This window comes from Malaclemys terrapin, chromosome 6, assembly GCF_027887155.1.
Source record: "Malaclemys terrapin pileata isolate rMalTer1 chromosome 6, rMalTer1.hap1, whole genome shotgun sequence".
NCBI classification, from domain to species: Eukaryota; Metazoa; Chordata; order Testudines; family Emydidae; genus Malaclemys; species Malaclemys terrapin.
In genome coordinates, this window is record NC_071510.1 from 83,839,655 (window position 1) to 83,856,764 (window position 17,110).

Consider the following 17,110-nt stretch of genomic DNA (forward strand, 5'->3'; position numbering starts at 1 on the left):
AGAACACACAAGATAAATTGACCCCCAATCACTGCCATTCAATCGTTCCTCTCTTCTTTGGAAAACAATGAGGAGCTCTCAGTGGTGAAGCTCAGGTTGACTCATCCTTTGAGTGCTGTTTTGAACTCAATGCCATGGCTTCAAGCCAGTGGAGTTGGCCTCTGCCATCCCAAAACATGACAAAGAAGGGGGGCCGACAACAAAGCAGGAGAGGTTTAACAGAGCATAAAACAGAGGCTGAGCCAAGCGAAAACTTTGCAAAATACACCAAAAAGTCTAACTCTGTTGAAGTTATTCAAACCTGAAGATAACAAACAAAAGAAAGAGATAAGGGTAGTAATAGACACCGCTGAGCTCCTGCTCACAGCCTATGATGGTGGTGGGGATGGGGAGGGGGGGGGAGAGATAGGACTGCACCCCTTATATGTTCTCAGGAGAGGAAACATGAAAATACAGGCAGGGTGCATGCTCAGACCAACTAACACCGCTATCTAGAAAGTTAATAGAGCATGCACAATATGAAGAAAGGGGTCCATGTTCAAAGAAGAGGAAACATTTAATATTAATTTTCTTCTCATCTCATTAACATAATGAGAATATTACATCAGCCTGATAACCAGACCATAATATTTAAATATTGATTTTTTTTTTTTTGTGAATGAGATCGTTTGATGATCAGGCAGGTGATTCCCTTCATTAGGAATGCCACCGTAGGTGACATCATAAAAAACATTGCCAATTAGAGCATGACTTTAGACAATCAGTGCTCAAAATGTCCTCATTTCTTGTCATTTAAATAAAACATAACACTAAGGTCAAATTCTACCCATTACATGTTGGTTGATGGCTTACACTGACAGAAATGAGAGTTATGTGCATATATGCCAGTGCGAGTTTTTGAAGTAATTACAATTAATTGAGCACACTTTTTAAACCAGTTAGCTTGAGAATATCATGTAAACAATAATAATATATAATATTTTAAAATCTGGTGTTCAAAGTGTACTAGGTGCTGTGTATACAAATAAGGAGACAAAAGGTTCCTGTTCTGATATATTTACAGTTTAAATAAACAATATATCCTCAGGCTAATTAATCATGAAACAAAGAAATAAACATTTTTCAGTTTTCAAGCAAACAAGAGATTTAAGATATAGACGAAGATTCTTAAAGCAGTCTAGTGGATTCAGACATATATCTTTATCATATTTGTGTTTAAATACCCAAATCTCAACCTATATCTTTATATCCATAATACTAGTAATCTCAGACAATTTCATACTGTACCTTTTTGTTGTTCACTTTCTTCTTCATTCACCAGGAAGGCCATGTGATAGTTCCCAACCTGCTCTGGGTATATCTTTTCTAGATCACATACTGAAGGGTAGTGAGTGACAAACAGTGTCAATGATTTCACCTACAGCAAAAGAGACACATGTATGAATATTTTTTTAAACAGACGTTTAGCACTGGTGTCCTCTTTTCCATAGCTCTTCACTCTGTGAAGCTGAACATGTGCACATTGCTCCACAAAGGAAAAAACCATCTTGCAGACCTGCTTAGCGTAGCAGTCAGAGTTCCCCTGCAATACAGATACAAATACATTTTAAACACTTACATCTCTGATAAAATGTTCAAGTGTAGCATAGGCAATAGCAATTCCATCGTGTGTGCTAGTTCCTCTCCCCAGTTCATCCAATATTACTAGTGAACTTGAGGTCGCTTTTCTTATTATCTCTGCTGTATCTGTTAGTTCTTCCATGAAAGTACTCCGACCCTTGTATATGTTGTCTGCAGCACCCATTCTGCAACCGAAAACAAGGCAGTTTGTTTAATTTATTAAATTCAGATCAAAAGACCCTGTGTTTTGGAAAACAAGCATAAAAAACTCAATACTTTTGAAAATCAAATTGGCTTCCTATAAAACTTTTCTTCTTGTTCCAAGGACAAAGACATAGGGCTTGAATTATTATTCAACATCTCATACAATTCTAAACCTCTTTTTAAAAAGTTACAATAATACACAGATGCAAAAGCAAAGACATTCTAAACAAAAGAAATATCCTGTAGTATAATGATATGTAAGTAACAAATGTGCCCTAAAGTGATGGGATGTACTGACCTTGCAGGATTCTAGGGAAGAATCTTTCCAGGTCACCAGTAATCTGGCTTGCTCAAAGGCAAGTAAACCCACAATACCTGTATCTGCTTCAGGAATTCTATAAAACCAGTAGAGGTTTAAACAAGTGAGTTTATTTGGCATGTGGTCCTTGTTATTTTGACAATAAACCCTGCTGGAAGAGCATAACCTGCTTAATATCTCTTGAAAAGGCCCGAGAACTTAAGAGACCTGCTAGCCCACAGTAAGGACTCTAGTGAAGATAGACTGTAATGAAGAATGATTCTTCTGTGCTTTGGATAATTTGTTTCTCTTTCTTGTAAGCACTTTTATTAATGTCAAACAGAGGCAGCAGAGCTGGGACCTGAAGTGGAGAGATCCTGGTGGTGTTTTTTTGTTTGTTTGTTTGTTTATTCTGTTCTGCTAAGTGAATCAAATAAATGTCACATTTAAGGCAAGGGGGAAGACTTCATTAAACAAAGTGTCTGGGTGCCTCATTTATGGTGGGGAAATCTAGGCTTTGTTACAGAACTTAATATTCAGAATAGAAGAGGAATCAAGGCATAGCCGACAATGGCAGGTATTGGTATTCCCAAATGTAGGTGCAGAATCAACTCATGGCCTCTGGAATTTGTGCACTCAAGCAGTGTTTCACTCTGAAGAGACCTCTGGACAATCATCGTAGTTTGGTCTTGCAAAGAGTAATAGTTGGAGAATGGGAATTAATGTAGTAATTTGTCTCAGTTAAAGAAGCACTCTTGCTGACATCCTTAAAATCATTAGAAGAAAAAGATTTAGCAAACATTGTATGGGACTGAAGAGCAGTCTCCCATTATCCAACATAAATTGATGTGTCTTTATCCTGTCACACAATTGTTTCAGAACTGCTCACTTATAACCAAACATACCAGAATGGCCCCAATGAACTCTTTTATTGTGTCAGGATCGGTATTGACTTGTCTTTGTTTATTTTCACACTTAATTGGATGAACAGAAGCAGAATCTGCTGGATGAAGTCTGCTACATATTGACAAGACTTCCCACGAATCAGACAGTCATGTCAGACTGGGAACACTTGGATTCCCAGTTTCCTGAGGTTAGCTGCCACTACTGCATGGCACTTTGTGCCCAGCTGTGGACAGACTGAATGGCAGTACTCTATAGTGGTAATGGCAGCCTCCCACTAGGAAGCTTAGACACCTTCTGTGGGCTGGGTGGATCGAGGTATGAAAAGAGGCATCACATATGCAAACTACAGGTGGAATGGCTTTTCCTGTGAAACAAGTCCAGCTTCTTGGTCTCTTTGTCTTTAGGTGTTGACCTTTCTTACCCCAGTGAGTCTTCTCATTGGCTGCTGCCACTACCAGTGAGCCTGGTGTGGTATCAGTGTAAAATTGTTCGAACCCTTGACAGAGGACTTGATAGCAGCAGTCTTCTCTCTAAGATGTTGGCGCCAATGAGGCAGAGGTTTGCCACGGTAGTTAGGAGGGTCTAATAGATCTTCATGTATTGGGAGAGATAATGACCTGATATAGAGTCATGGAGAATATCAAGGAGCTTTTCAGGTTTGTCTTGGACTATATTGACAGGAATCTTTAGGGTAGAGATGACTCTTAATGTCTTGAAATGCTTTACAGTCCTGCTTGCAATCCCTCATCTGATCATGTGTTGGTGATATCTGGCTGCACACACACCTCAAACAACACACACACACACACACACACCCCGCTCCATAAAGGAAAAAAAAATCCTTGCAGACGTGCTTAGCGTAGCATTCAGAGTTCTCCTTTAATACAGAAACAAATACATTTAAAAGTGTATGACAGATTAAACACTTACATCTCTAATAAAATGTTCAAGTATAGCATAAGCAATAGTGATTCCTTCATGTGTGCTAGTTCCTCTTCCCAGTTCATCCAATATCACTAGTGAACTTGAGGTTGCTTTGAGGTGAGTGATTTGGGACTAAAGTGCAATACTGAAGTAGTTTTGAGCATAAGGAATGCCCCCTAGAGGCCAAGACGGTCAAAGATGTAGAAAGCATAGGGGGCTCGTGGCTAATGGAGAGGGTACCAAGGATCTGTATCCTTTTGTAGAAGTAGAAGTGGGTGGCAACCTGGGCAGCAGTGACCCAGAGATGGTCGAATTTAGGATCCTGACAAAAGGAAGAAAGGAGAGCTGCAGAACACGGACCCTGGACTTCAGAAAAGCAGACTCTGACTCCCTCAGGGAACTGATGGGCAGGATCCCCTAGGAGGCTAATATAGGGGAGAAAAGAGTCCAGGAGAGCTGGCTGTATTTTAAAGAAGCCTTATTGAGGGCACAGGAACAAACCATCCCAATGTGCAGAAAGAATAGCAAATATGGCAGATGACCAGCTTGGCTTAACAGAGAAATCTTCGGTGAGCTTAAACACAAAAAGGAAGCTTACAAAAAGTGGAAAGTTGGACAGATGACTAGAGAGGAGTATAAAAATATTGCTCAAGCATGCGGGGGTGTAATCAGGAAAATGAAAGTACAATTGGAGATGCAGCTAGCAAGGGATGTGAAGAGTAACAAGAAGGGTTTCTGCAGGTATGTTAGCAACAAGAGGAAGGTCAGGGAAAGTGTGGGACCCTTACTGAATGGAAGAGGCAACCTAGTGACAGATGATTTGGAAAAAGTTGAAGTACTCAATGCTTTTTTTTGCCTTGGTCTTCACAGACAAGGTCAGCTCCCAGACTGCTGCACTGGTCAGTGTGGGGAGGAGGTGAGCAGCCCTGAGTGGTGAAAGAATAGGTTAAGGACTATTTAGAAAAGCTGGACATACACAAGTCCATGGGGCTGGATGCAATGCATCCAAGGGTGCTGAGGCAGTTAGCTGATGTGATTGCAGAGCCATTGGCCATTATCTTTGAAAACTCGTGGTGATCGGGGGAGATCCTGGATGATTGGAAAAAGGCAAATATAGTGCCCATCTTTAAAAAAGGGAAGAAGGAGAATCTGGGAAACTACAGACTGGTCACCCTCACCTCAGTCCCTGGAAAAATCATGGAGCAGGTCCTCAAGGAATCCATTTTGAAGCACTTTGAGGAGAGGAAGGTGATCAGGAACAGTCAACATGCATTCACCAAGGGCAAATCATGCCTGACCAACCTGATTGCCTTCTATGATGAGATAACTGGCTCTGTGAATATGGGGAAAGCGGTGGACATGATATACCTTGACTTTAGCAAAGCTTTTGATATGGTCTCCCACAGTATTCTTGCCAGCAAGTTAAAGTAGTATGGATTGGATGAATGGACTATAAGGTGGATAGAAAGCTGGCTAGATTGTCAGGCTCAACAGGTAGTGATGAACAGCTCGATGTTTAGTTGGCAACCAATATCAAGCAGAGTGCCCCAGGGGTCGGTCCTGGGGCCGGTTTTGTTCAACATCCTCATTAATGATCTGGATGATGGGATGGATTGCACCCTCAGCAAGTTTGCAGATCACACTAAGCTGGGGGGAGAGGTAGATATGTTGGAGGGTAAAGATAGGGTCCAGAGTTACCTAGACGAATTGGAGGATTGGGCCAAAAGAAATTGATGGGGTTCAACAAGGACAAGTGCAGAGTCCTGCACTTAGGTCAGAAGAATCCCATGCACTGCCACAGGCTGGGGACCAACTGGCTAAGCAGTAGTTCTGCAGAAAAAGACTTGGGGATTACAGTGGACGAGAAGCTGGATATGAGTCAACAGTGTGCCCCTGTTGCCAAGATGGCTAACAGCATATTGGGCTGCATTAGTAGGAGTGTTGCCAGCAGATCGAGGGAAGTGATTATTCCCCTCTATTTGGCACTGGTGAGGCCACATCTGGAGTATTGTGTCCAGTTTTGGGCTCCCCAATACCGAAAGGACGTGGACAAATTGGAGAGAGTCCAGTGGAAGGCAAGGAAAAAGATTTGGGAGCTGGGGCACATGACTTATGAGGAGAGGCTAAGGGAACTGGGCTTACTTAGTCTGCAGAAGAGAAGAGTGAGAGGGGATTTAATAGCAGCCTTCAACTACCTGAAGTGGGGTTTCCAAAGAGGATGGAGCTAGGCTGTTCTGAATGCTGGCAGATGACAGAACAAGGAGCAATGGTCTCAAGTTGCAGTGGGGGAGGTCTAGGTTGGATATTAGGAAAAACTATTTCACTAGGAGGGTGGTAAAGCACTGGAATGGGTTACCTAGGGAGGTGGTGGAATCGCCATCCTTAGAGGTTTTTAAAGCCTGGCTTGACAAAGCCCTGACTGGGATGATTTAGTTGGGGTTGGTCCTGCTTTGAGCAGGGGATTGGACTAGATGACCTCCTGAGGTCTTTTCCAATCCTATTCTTCTATGATTCATAGGCTCCCGTATCTTTGATAACTAGATTCAACCCTAGAATCCCTGCCCAGTGTGAGAGGTCTGAATATCCTGACCTAAGGTATCTTGCTGGGGAACCTTTCCTGCTATTCTCAGATTCAGAGGAGAAGAAAGAATACTCCCCATGCAGAGGAAGGGCTGTATCAGTTGGTGCCTGGACTGAGTGAGATGTAGTGGGTACCAAGGATGTACTAGATGCTGATGTACCAGTGGAGGTACTTTTAAGGCGCCAGCAGAGTTGAGTCTGAGGACAGAGAGAGGTCCTTAGCTACTAAGTAAACCTTTGGCATCGCACATGTCAAAGTCTGTGATATCTATTGCCAGTGATGGTACCGATGGAATTGGTTGCAGACAAGATGTTCTTGAAAGAGTCGGTACCAGGGCCATTGGTATTGTAGTCATCGATACCAAGAGCCTCAACGTCACAGAGCCACTACCAGGCAATCTCTGAGGCAACAGAGTATCAGTTCCTGAAGCAGAGTGTCCAGTGCCTTAATGGGCACTACAAGAAGTCTTCTTAGATCTTGAGCTACCCTTAGACTCAGTCAGCTGAGAGGATCTACGGGCCTTGGAAGTGGAAGGGCATGGAGGAGAGATATGTCTCTTCTCTCTCTCCATCTTATTCAGTTTTTTCCCCCCTCTCAAAAGTATTTCCCAGAGCTAGACAATGGGTATGCCTAACTTTGAACTGGGGCATGGTTTGCAGCTTGAGGAAATATAACTGTGCTAGCTCTGATCAGTAGAGTGAATGGCAGGAGGTGCTAGCTGCCCTCGGAAGATACCCATCAGAGATGCTAGGTATGTACTTGGGGCAGGTAGCTCCTCCTGCCACTCGTGTGGCCTCACACAAAAGGCAGTCCTTGAATTTTGGAGATTTATGTTCAGTCATGTCTACTAAAGTATAGTAAACTAAAGAGTATGACCCAGGTAAACAAAGAACAAAGGAAAAAGGAAACTCTATAAAAATTCCTAACAAGACTCTAAATTAGTCTAATCAAAGGAGTCCTGACCAAAAACTGACCAAAAGAATCCATTGCAAGGGCACTGGACAAACACACACCAAAAGTGAAAAGTATTATATATGGACAAGCATTTGAAGAAGAATCCTTTTTTCTGACTAAACTATCTTTGTCGCCATAGTGAACTTCCTACACTTAACCTAAATGTCCAAATTTGGGATTATTTTTTAATTTTCCTTCTAATTATTTGGATTTTTCTTACTCTTGATTGGCCATCCATATGTCCTAAGTGTGTGATTTTTAACAATGAAGAATCAATTCAAAACTCTCAGTTCTACCTATCATTCACTTTACCATTGTTTACATAGTTTCCATGGAGCCCTCAAATCTATCTAGCAATTTGTTCATCTAATCTACATTCACAGAAATAAAGATTTGAAGAATTTCCTGACTAAATGTTCAAGCTCCAAGCAGAATGAAGTGGCCATTATCTTTTCCTCATTCGTAGCAATGGCTGTAAAAATAAGTCTACCTCAATCTAATCCAACCGATGAAACCTGATAAAGTTTAAAACTGCCATAAAAACTATTAATGTCACCAATGAAGCAGTATGGATCTAATTTTCTGTAACTGTTCATGAACATTATACTTTTGGAATTCCTTAAGATCATTAACAATCAATAAAATCTCAAGAATGCTTAGAAATAAGGGCTATCAAAAATGTCTGTGTTGGCAACCATTCACACACTAAATGCTGATATCTAAAGCAAATCAAATAAAGCATTCGTTCCATTAATTTAGATTACAATATTTTTATAATGTCACAATTTTTTACAGTGATATTTGTGGTTTAAATTATTGATTTTAATACAAATTTAGGTTAGTGATAATCTTTTTTAATTCTGAATCAACTTCTAGAAGGCTCTACGTACAATCATTTTGACTTAATTTTTTGAATGTCTGGTTTAGCCCTTGTAAATTGTTCATGAAACCATAATTTTATGCCTCTTTTGTATAGATATAACTAATCTCTTTACTTAGAATCCAAATACCTCTAGCACAGTTGAGAACAGTGGTAAATATTGGCTAGGTTACTATCCTTACACTGGTTATGTTCAAGAGAAACGTTACAGATATTCGTTCAGGCCCTGATCCTGAGAACACTTACGCACATGTTTAGTTCTGTGAGTGGTCCCCATTAAAATCTAGGAGTTTGTAGGTATTTTTATCTGGGTGCCCACAGAATGAGATGGGCTACATTTTTATATTTTATGAATAGAAAAAATATATATATATACCCAGCTATATTTTTATATATATACACACTACACCCATTACCGTGATAGAAAATACTAGATAGACAGAAAAATGTAGTATGGCTGGGAAAACAATAGTGATACCAGAATGGAAGCATCCAGATATCCTATGAATTATCTATAGTGGCCTTTACTCAAAGCCAGAGGCAGAGAAAGATAACCATGGCTGAATGATAGGCGAATACACAAGGGAAATGCATTGAAGAGCAGGATGTAATATTCCAGATTGCAACAGGAATGTTACCAGCTCCATTTAGTTGTTGCTGGCAGGAGTAGCACATTAATATTAAACTTCCAATTCTGTAGAATTTGTTATTAAAAATATTTATAATATATAAACCCAGTATATTGTTATATTTTGTAAATGATATTGTGTAAACATGTAATGTGATCGTGAGCTCCTCTTAAGTGCTGGTGAGAGATTCATCAGTGCAGAGCAAATGGAGTTTGGCTAGAAACAAATTGCTAGATAAGATCCGAAACATCCAAACAAAATAAAACAATTTTTGTACAATTAAAAGCTCTTTATCTCGCTATATTCAATATACAACGTAAAACCTTTTCAGTGGTTATTACTTTTTTGTGAAAAGCTCCAAATAGTAAAGATCTTAAGATACAGACAGTAACAGCATTATTGCAAGAATATTTCAGAACATATTATCTGATGTGCAACAGGATGTAGTTCCATTTAAATCAGTAGCACTGAGTGTTTAACTATGTGCTCTCCACCCTGATAACAGATACATGAAAGCCCACTGGGAGAATGATGTCCCTTAGGCTAGGTCTACACTCGAAAGTTAAATCAACCCAGCTATAACTCTCAGGGATGTGAAAATTCCACATCCCTGAGCAATGTAGTTAAGCAGACCTAACCTCTGGTGTAGACAGTGCTAGGTCAACAGAAGAATTCTCCTGCTGACCTAACTACTGCCTTTTGGGAAGGTGGATTAACTATGCTGACAGAAGAACCCCACCCATCACGGTAGCAAATGGCTATGGCTATGAAGAGGTATAGCGGAGCAGTTGCAACTATAATGTTTCAAGAGTAGACTAGCCCTTACTGTGTCTTCACTACAAGGAGGGAGGGGTGCATTCTTACCTCAGGTTAGCTAAATTTACTCAGATTTTAACTCAGGTTAGCAGCTCAAGTTTAACCCCATGCTTCTCTCCAGGGTTTAACTTGAACTGCTAAAGGGAGTTAAAAGCCAAGTGGCCATTTCCTCATTACTATTTTAATCTGGATTAGCTAACACAAGTTAAGAATACTTTGTTTGCTTGTTTGTGGTCAAGACATACTCTCAGGGTATGTTTACATGGCAATAAAACATTTCTGGCTGGCCTGTGTTAACTCACTCGGGCTCATGGGGCTCAGGCTTTCGGGCTAAAAAATTGCAGTGTACATGTTTGGGCTCAGGTGGGAGCCCAGGCTCTGGGACCCTCCCCCCTTGCAGGGTCTCAGAGCCTGGGCTCCAGCCTGAGCCCAAACATTTACACAAAAAGAAGAACAGGAGTACTTGTAGCACCTTAGAGACTAACAAATTTATTAGAGCATAAGCTTTCGTGGACTACAGCCCACTTCTTCGGATGCATATAGAATGGAACATATATTGAGGAGATATATATACACACATACAGAGAGCATAAACAGGTGGGAGTTGTCTTACCAACTCTGAGAGGCCAATTAATTAAGAGAAAAAAAAATTTTTTTGAAGTGATAATCAAGCTAGCCGAGTACAGACAGTTTGATAAGAAGTGTGAGAGTACTTACAAGGGGAGATAGAGTCAATGTTTGTAATGGCTCAGCCATTCCCAGTCCTTATTCAAACCGGAGTTGATTGTGTCTAGTTTGCATATCAATTCTAGCTCTGCAGTCTCTCTTTGGAGTCTGTTTTTGAAGTTTTTCTGTTGTAATATAGCCACCCGCAGGTCTGTCACTGAATGACCAGACAGGTTAAAGTGTTCTCTGCCCCTCTGCCATGTACATTGGCCAAACCGGACAGTCTCTACGCAAAAGAATTAATGGACACAAATCTGACATCAGGAATCAAAATACTCAAAAACCAGTGGGAGAACACTTTAACCTGTCTGGTCATTCAGTGACAGACCTGCGGGTGGCTATATTACAACAGAAAAACTTCAAAAACAGACTCCAAAGAGAGACTGCAGAGCTAGAATTGATATGCAAACTAGACACAATCAACTCCGGTTTGAATAAGGACTGGGAATGGCTGAGCCATTACAAACATTGACTCTATCTCCCCTTGTAAGTACTCTCACACTTCTTATCAAACTGTCTGTACTCGGCTAGCTTGATTATCACTTCAAAAGTTTTTTTTTTTCTCTTAATTAATTGGCCTCTCAGAGTTGGTAAGACAACTCCCACCTGTTTATGCTCTCTGTATGTGTGTATATATATCTCCTCAATATATGTTCCATTCTATATGCATCCGAAGAAGTGGGCTGTAGTCCACGAAAGCTTATGCTCTAATAAATTTGTTAGTCTCTAAGGTGCCACAAGTACTCCTGTTCTTCTTTTTGCGGATACAGACTAACACGGCTGTTACTCTGAAACCTGTCAACATTTACACAGCAATTTTAGAGCCCTGCAGCCTGAGCAAGTTGGGTGTTTTATTACAGGATAGACATACCCTTAGAGACAAACTGGGTGGCTGCAGCCACATCTCGTTAACATGCATTTTCTCATTGATAACTGAGAACAATTAAACAATACTGAATGAAACTCTGAAAAATTAGATTAGTGAGAACAAAGGCATTTGGAAAATCCTTGTTTCCAGACAGCTCACCTTTTGTATGTAGCGAATGACACATTCATTTCCAGTTTAATGCTAAACCAACTATACAGTTCAACTGAACTTTAACATTTTACACTTTTATGTTGGCAAGGCTCAATTTGCTTTAAAAGCCCATTTGTCTAAAATACAGATTAGGAAATTGGTTCCTATTGCAGAGGAATGATCTGTCTGCATATTGTCTTTACAGTACTGATTGTATCATCAAATAAGGACATTCATGCCCCCTAGGATGGTTTGGATTCCCATGCACCATAGTAAATCCATTGTGGCAAGGCACCTCCTTTGCCTTGCCAGGCTCAGCGCTTTCCCCCTCTGGCAATGGGGGGGGAGGGGGGAAAGGGGAGAGGCCCTGATGTAAATCAGTCTCTCTGCAGAGAGTTTTTATCCTTCACTCGGGTTTTATTTTCCAATATGTACAAGGTGTGCCTCAGGGTAGGCCCAATCAGTACTCTTCAGACAAACAAAGACACACACACACACCAAGGGAATATCTTTCCCTGCCTCCTCCCTGGAGCACTGTCCCATTATGCTGGCCTCTGGGTGCCAGTCCATTAGCTCGGTTATTTTCTCTACAGAGAGTAGAGCAGCCTTCCACACAGAAGCCTCTTCTCCCTGCTAACACTAGCCCTGCTGCAACTCTCACCTCTCCTCCTTCTCTTTCACCAGAAGAGGGTTTTTTTAAATGACACAGGCAGCCCTTAATTGGACTCAGGTGTCCCATGTAGTTCAGCTCATACAGAAAAGGGCCTTTAACATTCTAAGGTATATTAATACCTGCCTTCCCCCCTACCACACACTCTGGAGGCTGTCCAGTCTGACTTTGTCAAATCATGTTTCTTCTTGCTGATTTGGGTCATCATTTATGTCCTTTGGCAAGTTTTAACAATGTACACTCAGCAACATTATTCATCAGGAACGATTAACATTGAAGTAAGTACGCTTCACCCTGAATACATCACCAATGTGATTTACAAAGTTAATATTAGTGCCATGATAAAAGAAAGAGATCCTTTCCATGATCCCAAAAAAGGGAAGTTGAGAAAAGAGTACATAAAATACTCTTCTAAAGTAACCTAGCAATTCCTGTCCTTCCCCCACAAAAAAGCATCTGTGGACTAAAATGTCATTTCAAAAATCAATTTACTAAAGTAAAAATAGGAAGTTATACTAAAAAAATGGAATTAGTGAAGAAGACTGCTTTGGTCCTGCTTTGAGCAGGGGATTGGACTAGATGACTTCCTGAAGTCTCTTCCAAACCTAACATTCTGATTCTAAGACAAGGTGGGTGAGGTAATATCTTCCATTGGATAAACTTCTATTGGTGGAAGGGACAAGCTTCTGAGCTTCACAGAGCTCTTCCTCAGGTCTGGAGAAGGTAACCAGAGGGTCCAAGCTAAATACAAGGTGCAACAGATTGTTACACATAAGGGGTTCGCAAGTTTTTGAGATCACTGAAAATGAAATGGCTAATCAACACCTCTGAAGATGTAGAACAACAGAAGCTTGCAGGGAGTATGGTGTCTTACCAATTGTTGTAATGGGTCACAAAACCTCTGTTAAGTCCATGGTTTTCAGTTTTAATTCTAGCCAAGTTATAAATTAAGTTCCCAGGCTTGTTTTTTGAAGATGATGTGCAGGCTTCCTTTGAGGACAAAGACTGAGAAGTCAACTATGGAGTGATGATTTTTTGAAAAGTGTTTGTCCACAGGTGATAGGATGTTTGTATCTTTTAGCATTTTTCTGTGTGAGTTCATTTGAGAGTGTAGTGAATGTCTGGCTTCATCCATATAGTTATTAGGGCATTTGATGCACTGGGTGAGGTACACCACATATAGAACCCACTAGTCTCCCAGTTCCCATTATGCTATGTCAGGGGTGACAAACTTGTGGCTTCAGAGCCACATGCGGCTCTTCAGAAGTTAATATGAGGCTCCTTGTATAGGCACCGACTCTGGGCTGGAGCTACAGGCACCAACTTTCCAATGTGCTGGGGGGTGCTCACTACTCAACCCCTGGCTCTGCCACAGGCCCTGCACCCACTCCACCCCTTCTTGCCCCCTCACCTGAGCGTGCAGTGCCCTCGGTCCTCCCCTAGAGCCTCCTGCACGCCACAAAACAGCTGATCAGGAGGTGCGGGGAGGGAGGGAGAGGTGCTGATTGGCGGGGCTGCCGGTGGGTGGAAGATGCTGGGAGCAGGGTGGGGAAGCTGATAGGAGGGTTGCTGATGTATTACTGTGACTCTTTGACAATATACATTGGTAAATTCTGGCTCCTTCTCAGGCTCAGGTTGGCCACCTCTGTGCTATGTGAACATTTAGATATGTGGTAGCCTTCCCACCTCACCCTTCCTTAAAACAACAAAGGGAAAAATACGCTTCTCTCCATACATCAAACAATACATACTCAGACTCCCATTTCCAGTGGATGTGCCAACTGGAAGGCTGAATTATTAACTTAATTGTCAAAAAAGTGAAGCTCACCTGTCAGAAAGAGAAGGATCTGACAGTCCAGAGAAACGAAGTTGGGAACTGGGTACCTCGAACATTCCACATCCTCTCCTACCGCAGTCATAAATATCTGAGTGCTACATTTATTTAAACACGATTAGCCTTACTACTTTGTGCACAAAGGTGAGATGGAAGCTAGCATGTATTAGAACATTTACATCCGATGGTCAACATGAATTTTTAAGAGTTTAAAATTAGGCGATCAGATTTGGCACAGCGCTCCAGGGAGGAGACAAGGAAAGGTATTCCCTTGTTGTGTGCGTGTCTTTGTTTGTCTGAAGAGTACTGCTTGGGCCTACCCTGAGGCACACCTTGTAAATATTGGAAAATAAAACCCGATATATTTTTAAATATGTAATGAACAATGATCAAGTTGGTAGCTGATTACAAAAGCCATGTCAATAAATTAATATGTAATACCTCTACTAAAAATAAAGCAATATTTTAAAAGAAAGATAAAGAATCTACAATTCAGCAAGTATTGCACTAATTAGTCAATGGCAGAAAACTCAAACTTGTACAAGTAAGCATTTAAAATAATTATTTTTATTAGAGGTATTACAAAGTGTGCCTCAGGGTAGGCCCAAGCAGTACTCTTCAGACAAAGACACACACACAACAAGGGAATACCTTTCCTTATTTTCACTAAGCAATTTCTTTGCTGATTCAAATCCATATATTCATAACAAGAAAAACAATTTACACAAACAGAAAGGATAGAATTAACAAAAATAATCCTTATTCTAACTATGACAGAATGCATTACTGTATTTTGAATAACACGGTGCTAGAATGTTTATTTTTCCATTATTCATGAAGAATGTCCTAACTATAAACATTTGCAAGGTTACATGGATGATATGCACTCAAAGCAGACTTTCAATAAAACGGAAGAAATCCCATTTATGAAAAATACGCTCACGTCATCAGAACTATTATACACTTAATATGCAAATTCTAACTGAAGAAATACACACAGTATGGTAACTATTCTAAATGAATGGAGATACAGTGCTGTATAATAAGAGTTTAAACTTTCAGTCTTTCACTTGTATTTTTATTTTTTACAGTACTGTGGACCTGTGATATTCCCAAGGACTGGTAGCCTGATGTTACTCCTTTTACTACCTGACACCATAAGCCACCAGCCCAGCCAGATTTTGTATGCAATGTGTCCCATGTCATTTTAACATCCATTCTCCTAATCCTATCTTTCAGTAAATTTCTCTCATACCACACAGACAAATTGAAATGACAAGTGGAAGTCACCCCTTAAATTTATTACTTTATAGGCATGGTCAACAGAAACATATTTAAAAAGTGCAATACATCAGATAAATTACAAGCAATTTATCCGACGATCACCTTTAACCTTCAGGATGTGAACTGCATTGATTTTTGCTGAAAACTACTACAAGCCACAAGGTACAGTTAAAAACTTCACCTATCTGTGGTCAACATTCTGTAATTAAAAACCATCAACCTAAATTGATAGAACTGGATAGGATTGTGTTAAAAACTGCAAAACCATTCTAGTCAGTAAAGTCACAATGAAAAAGAGGTTGCCAACTTCAGTACATTCCTAGTGTTTTACATGGCAGCAAGAGAGATTACAGTTCTTCCAGCAGTTCAGCCACCACTTAAAAATCATAGAATCGTAGGACTGGAATGGACCTCGAGAGGTCATCAGTCCAGTCCCCTTCACTCATGGCAGGACTAAGTATTATCTAGACCAGCGTTTTTCAAACTGTGGGTCGGGACCCCAAAGTGGGTTGCAAACCCATTTTAATGGGGTTGCCAGGGCTGGCTTAGACTTGTTGGGCCCCACCGCCCAGGGCCAAACCCAGAGCCCCACCACCTGGAGCCCAAGCCAAAGCCAAAGGGCATCAGCCCTGGGTGGCAGAGCTCAGGTTACTGGCCCCCTGCCTGGGGCTGAAGCCCTCAGGCTTCTCTCCCCCTCTTCCCCTCCCTGCCCGGGATGGTGGGGCTCAGGCTTCGGTCCCCCTTCCTGGGGTCATGTAGTAATTTTTGTTGTCAGAAGGGGTCGCGGTGCAATGAAGTTTGCAAACTCCTGATCCAGACTATCCCTGACAGGTGTTTGTCTAACTTGCTCTTAAAAATCTCCAATGATGGAGATTCCACAATATCCCTGAACAATTTCTTCCAGTGCTTAACCAGTTAGGAAATGTTTCCTAATGTCCAACCTAAACCTCCCTTGCTGCAATTTAAGCCCATTCCTTCTTGTCCGATCCTCAAAGGTTAAGGAGAATATTTTTTCTCCTTCTTCCTTGTGACAACCTTTTATGTACTTAAAAACTTATCACGTTCCCCCAAATTTTTTCAGTCTTCCCTCATAGGTCATGTTTTCTAGTTCTTTAATCATTTTTGTTGCTCTTCTCTGGACTTTCTCCAATTTTTCCACATCTTTCCTGAAATGTGGCACCCAGAAGTGGACACAATACTCCAGCTGAGGTCTAATCAGCATGGAGTAGAGCGGAATAATTACTTCTCGTGCCTTGCTTACAACACTCTTGCTCATACACCCAAGAATGACATGTGCTTTTTTTGTAACAGTGTTACACTGTTGACTCATAGTTAGCCTGTGATCCAATATAATCCCTGTTTGCAGTACTCCTTCCTAGACAGTCATTTCTGATTTTGTATGTGTGCAAATGATTGTTCCTTCCTAAGTAGAGTACTTTGCATTTGTCCTTATTGAATTTCATTCTATTTACTTCAGACCATTTCTCCAGTTTGTCTAGATCATTTTAAATTTTAATCTTATCCTCCAAAGCACTTGCAACTTCTCCCAGCTTGGTATTGTTCGCAAACTTTATACATGTACTCTCTATGCCATTATCTAAATCATTGATGAAGATATTGAACAGAACCAGACCCCGAACTGATCCCTGCAGGACGCCATTCTATATGCCCTTACAGTTTGACTGTGAACCACTGCTAACTACTCTCTAGGAATGGTTTTCCAACCAGTTATGCATCCCACTTTTATAGTAGCTCCATCTAGGTTG

General features: G+C 40.9%; 1 protein-coding gene across 1 annotated transcript in view; it reads right to left on the reverse strand.

Annotated features, from left to right (window-relative positions):
* Positions 1 to 17,110, reverse strand: part of MSH3 (mutS homolog 3) — a 200,506-nt gene that overhangs the window by 8,833 nt on the left and 174,563 nt on the right. Inside the window, exons 21-22 of the mRNA XM_054032575.1 lie at positions 1,619 to 1,805; positions 1,288 to 1,417 (exon numbers count right to left, since the gene is read on the reverse strand). Of these exons, the coding sequence (XP_053888550.1) occupies positions 1,288 to 1,417; positions 1,619 to 1,805 (317 nt within the window). The remainder of the gene's footprint in view (positions 1 to 1,287; positions 1,418 to 1,618; positions 1,806 to 17,110) is intronic.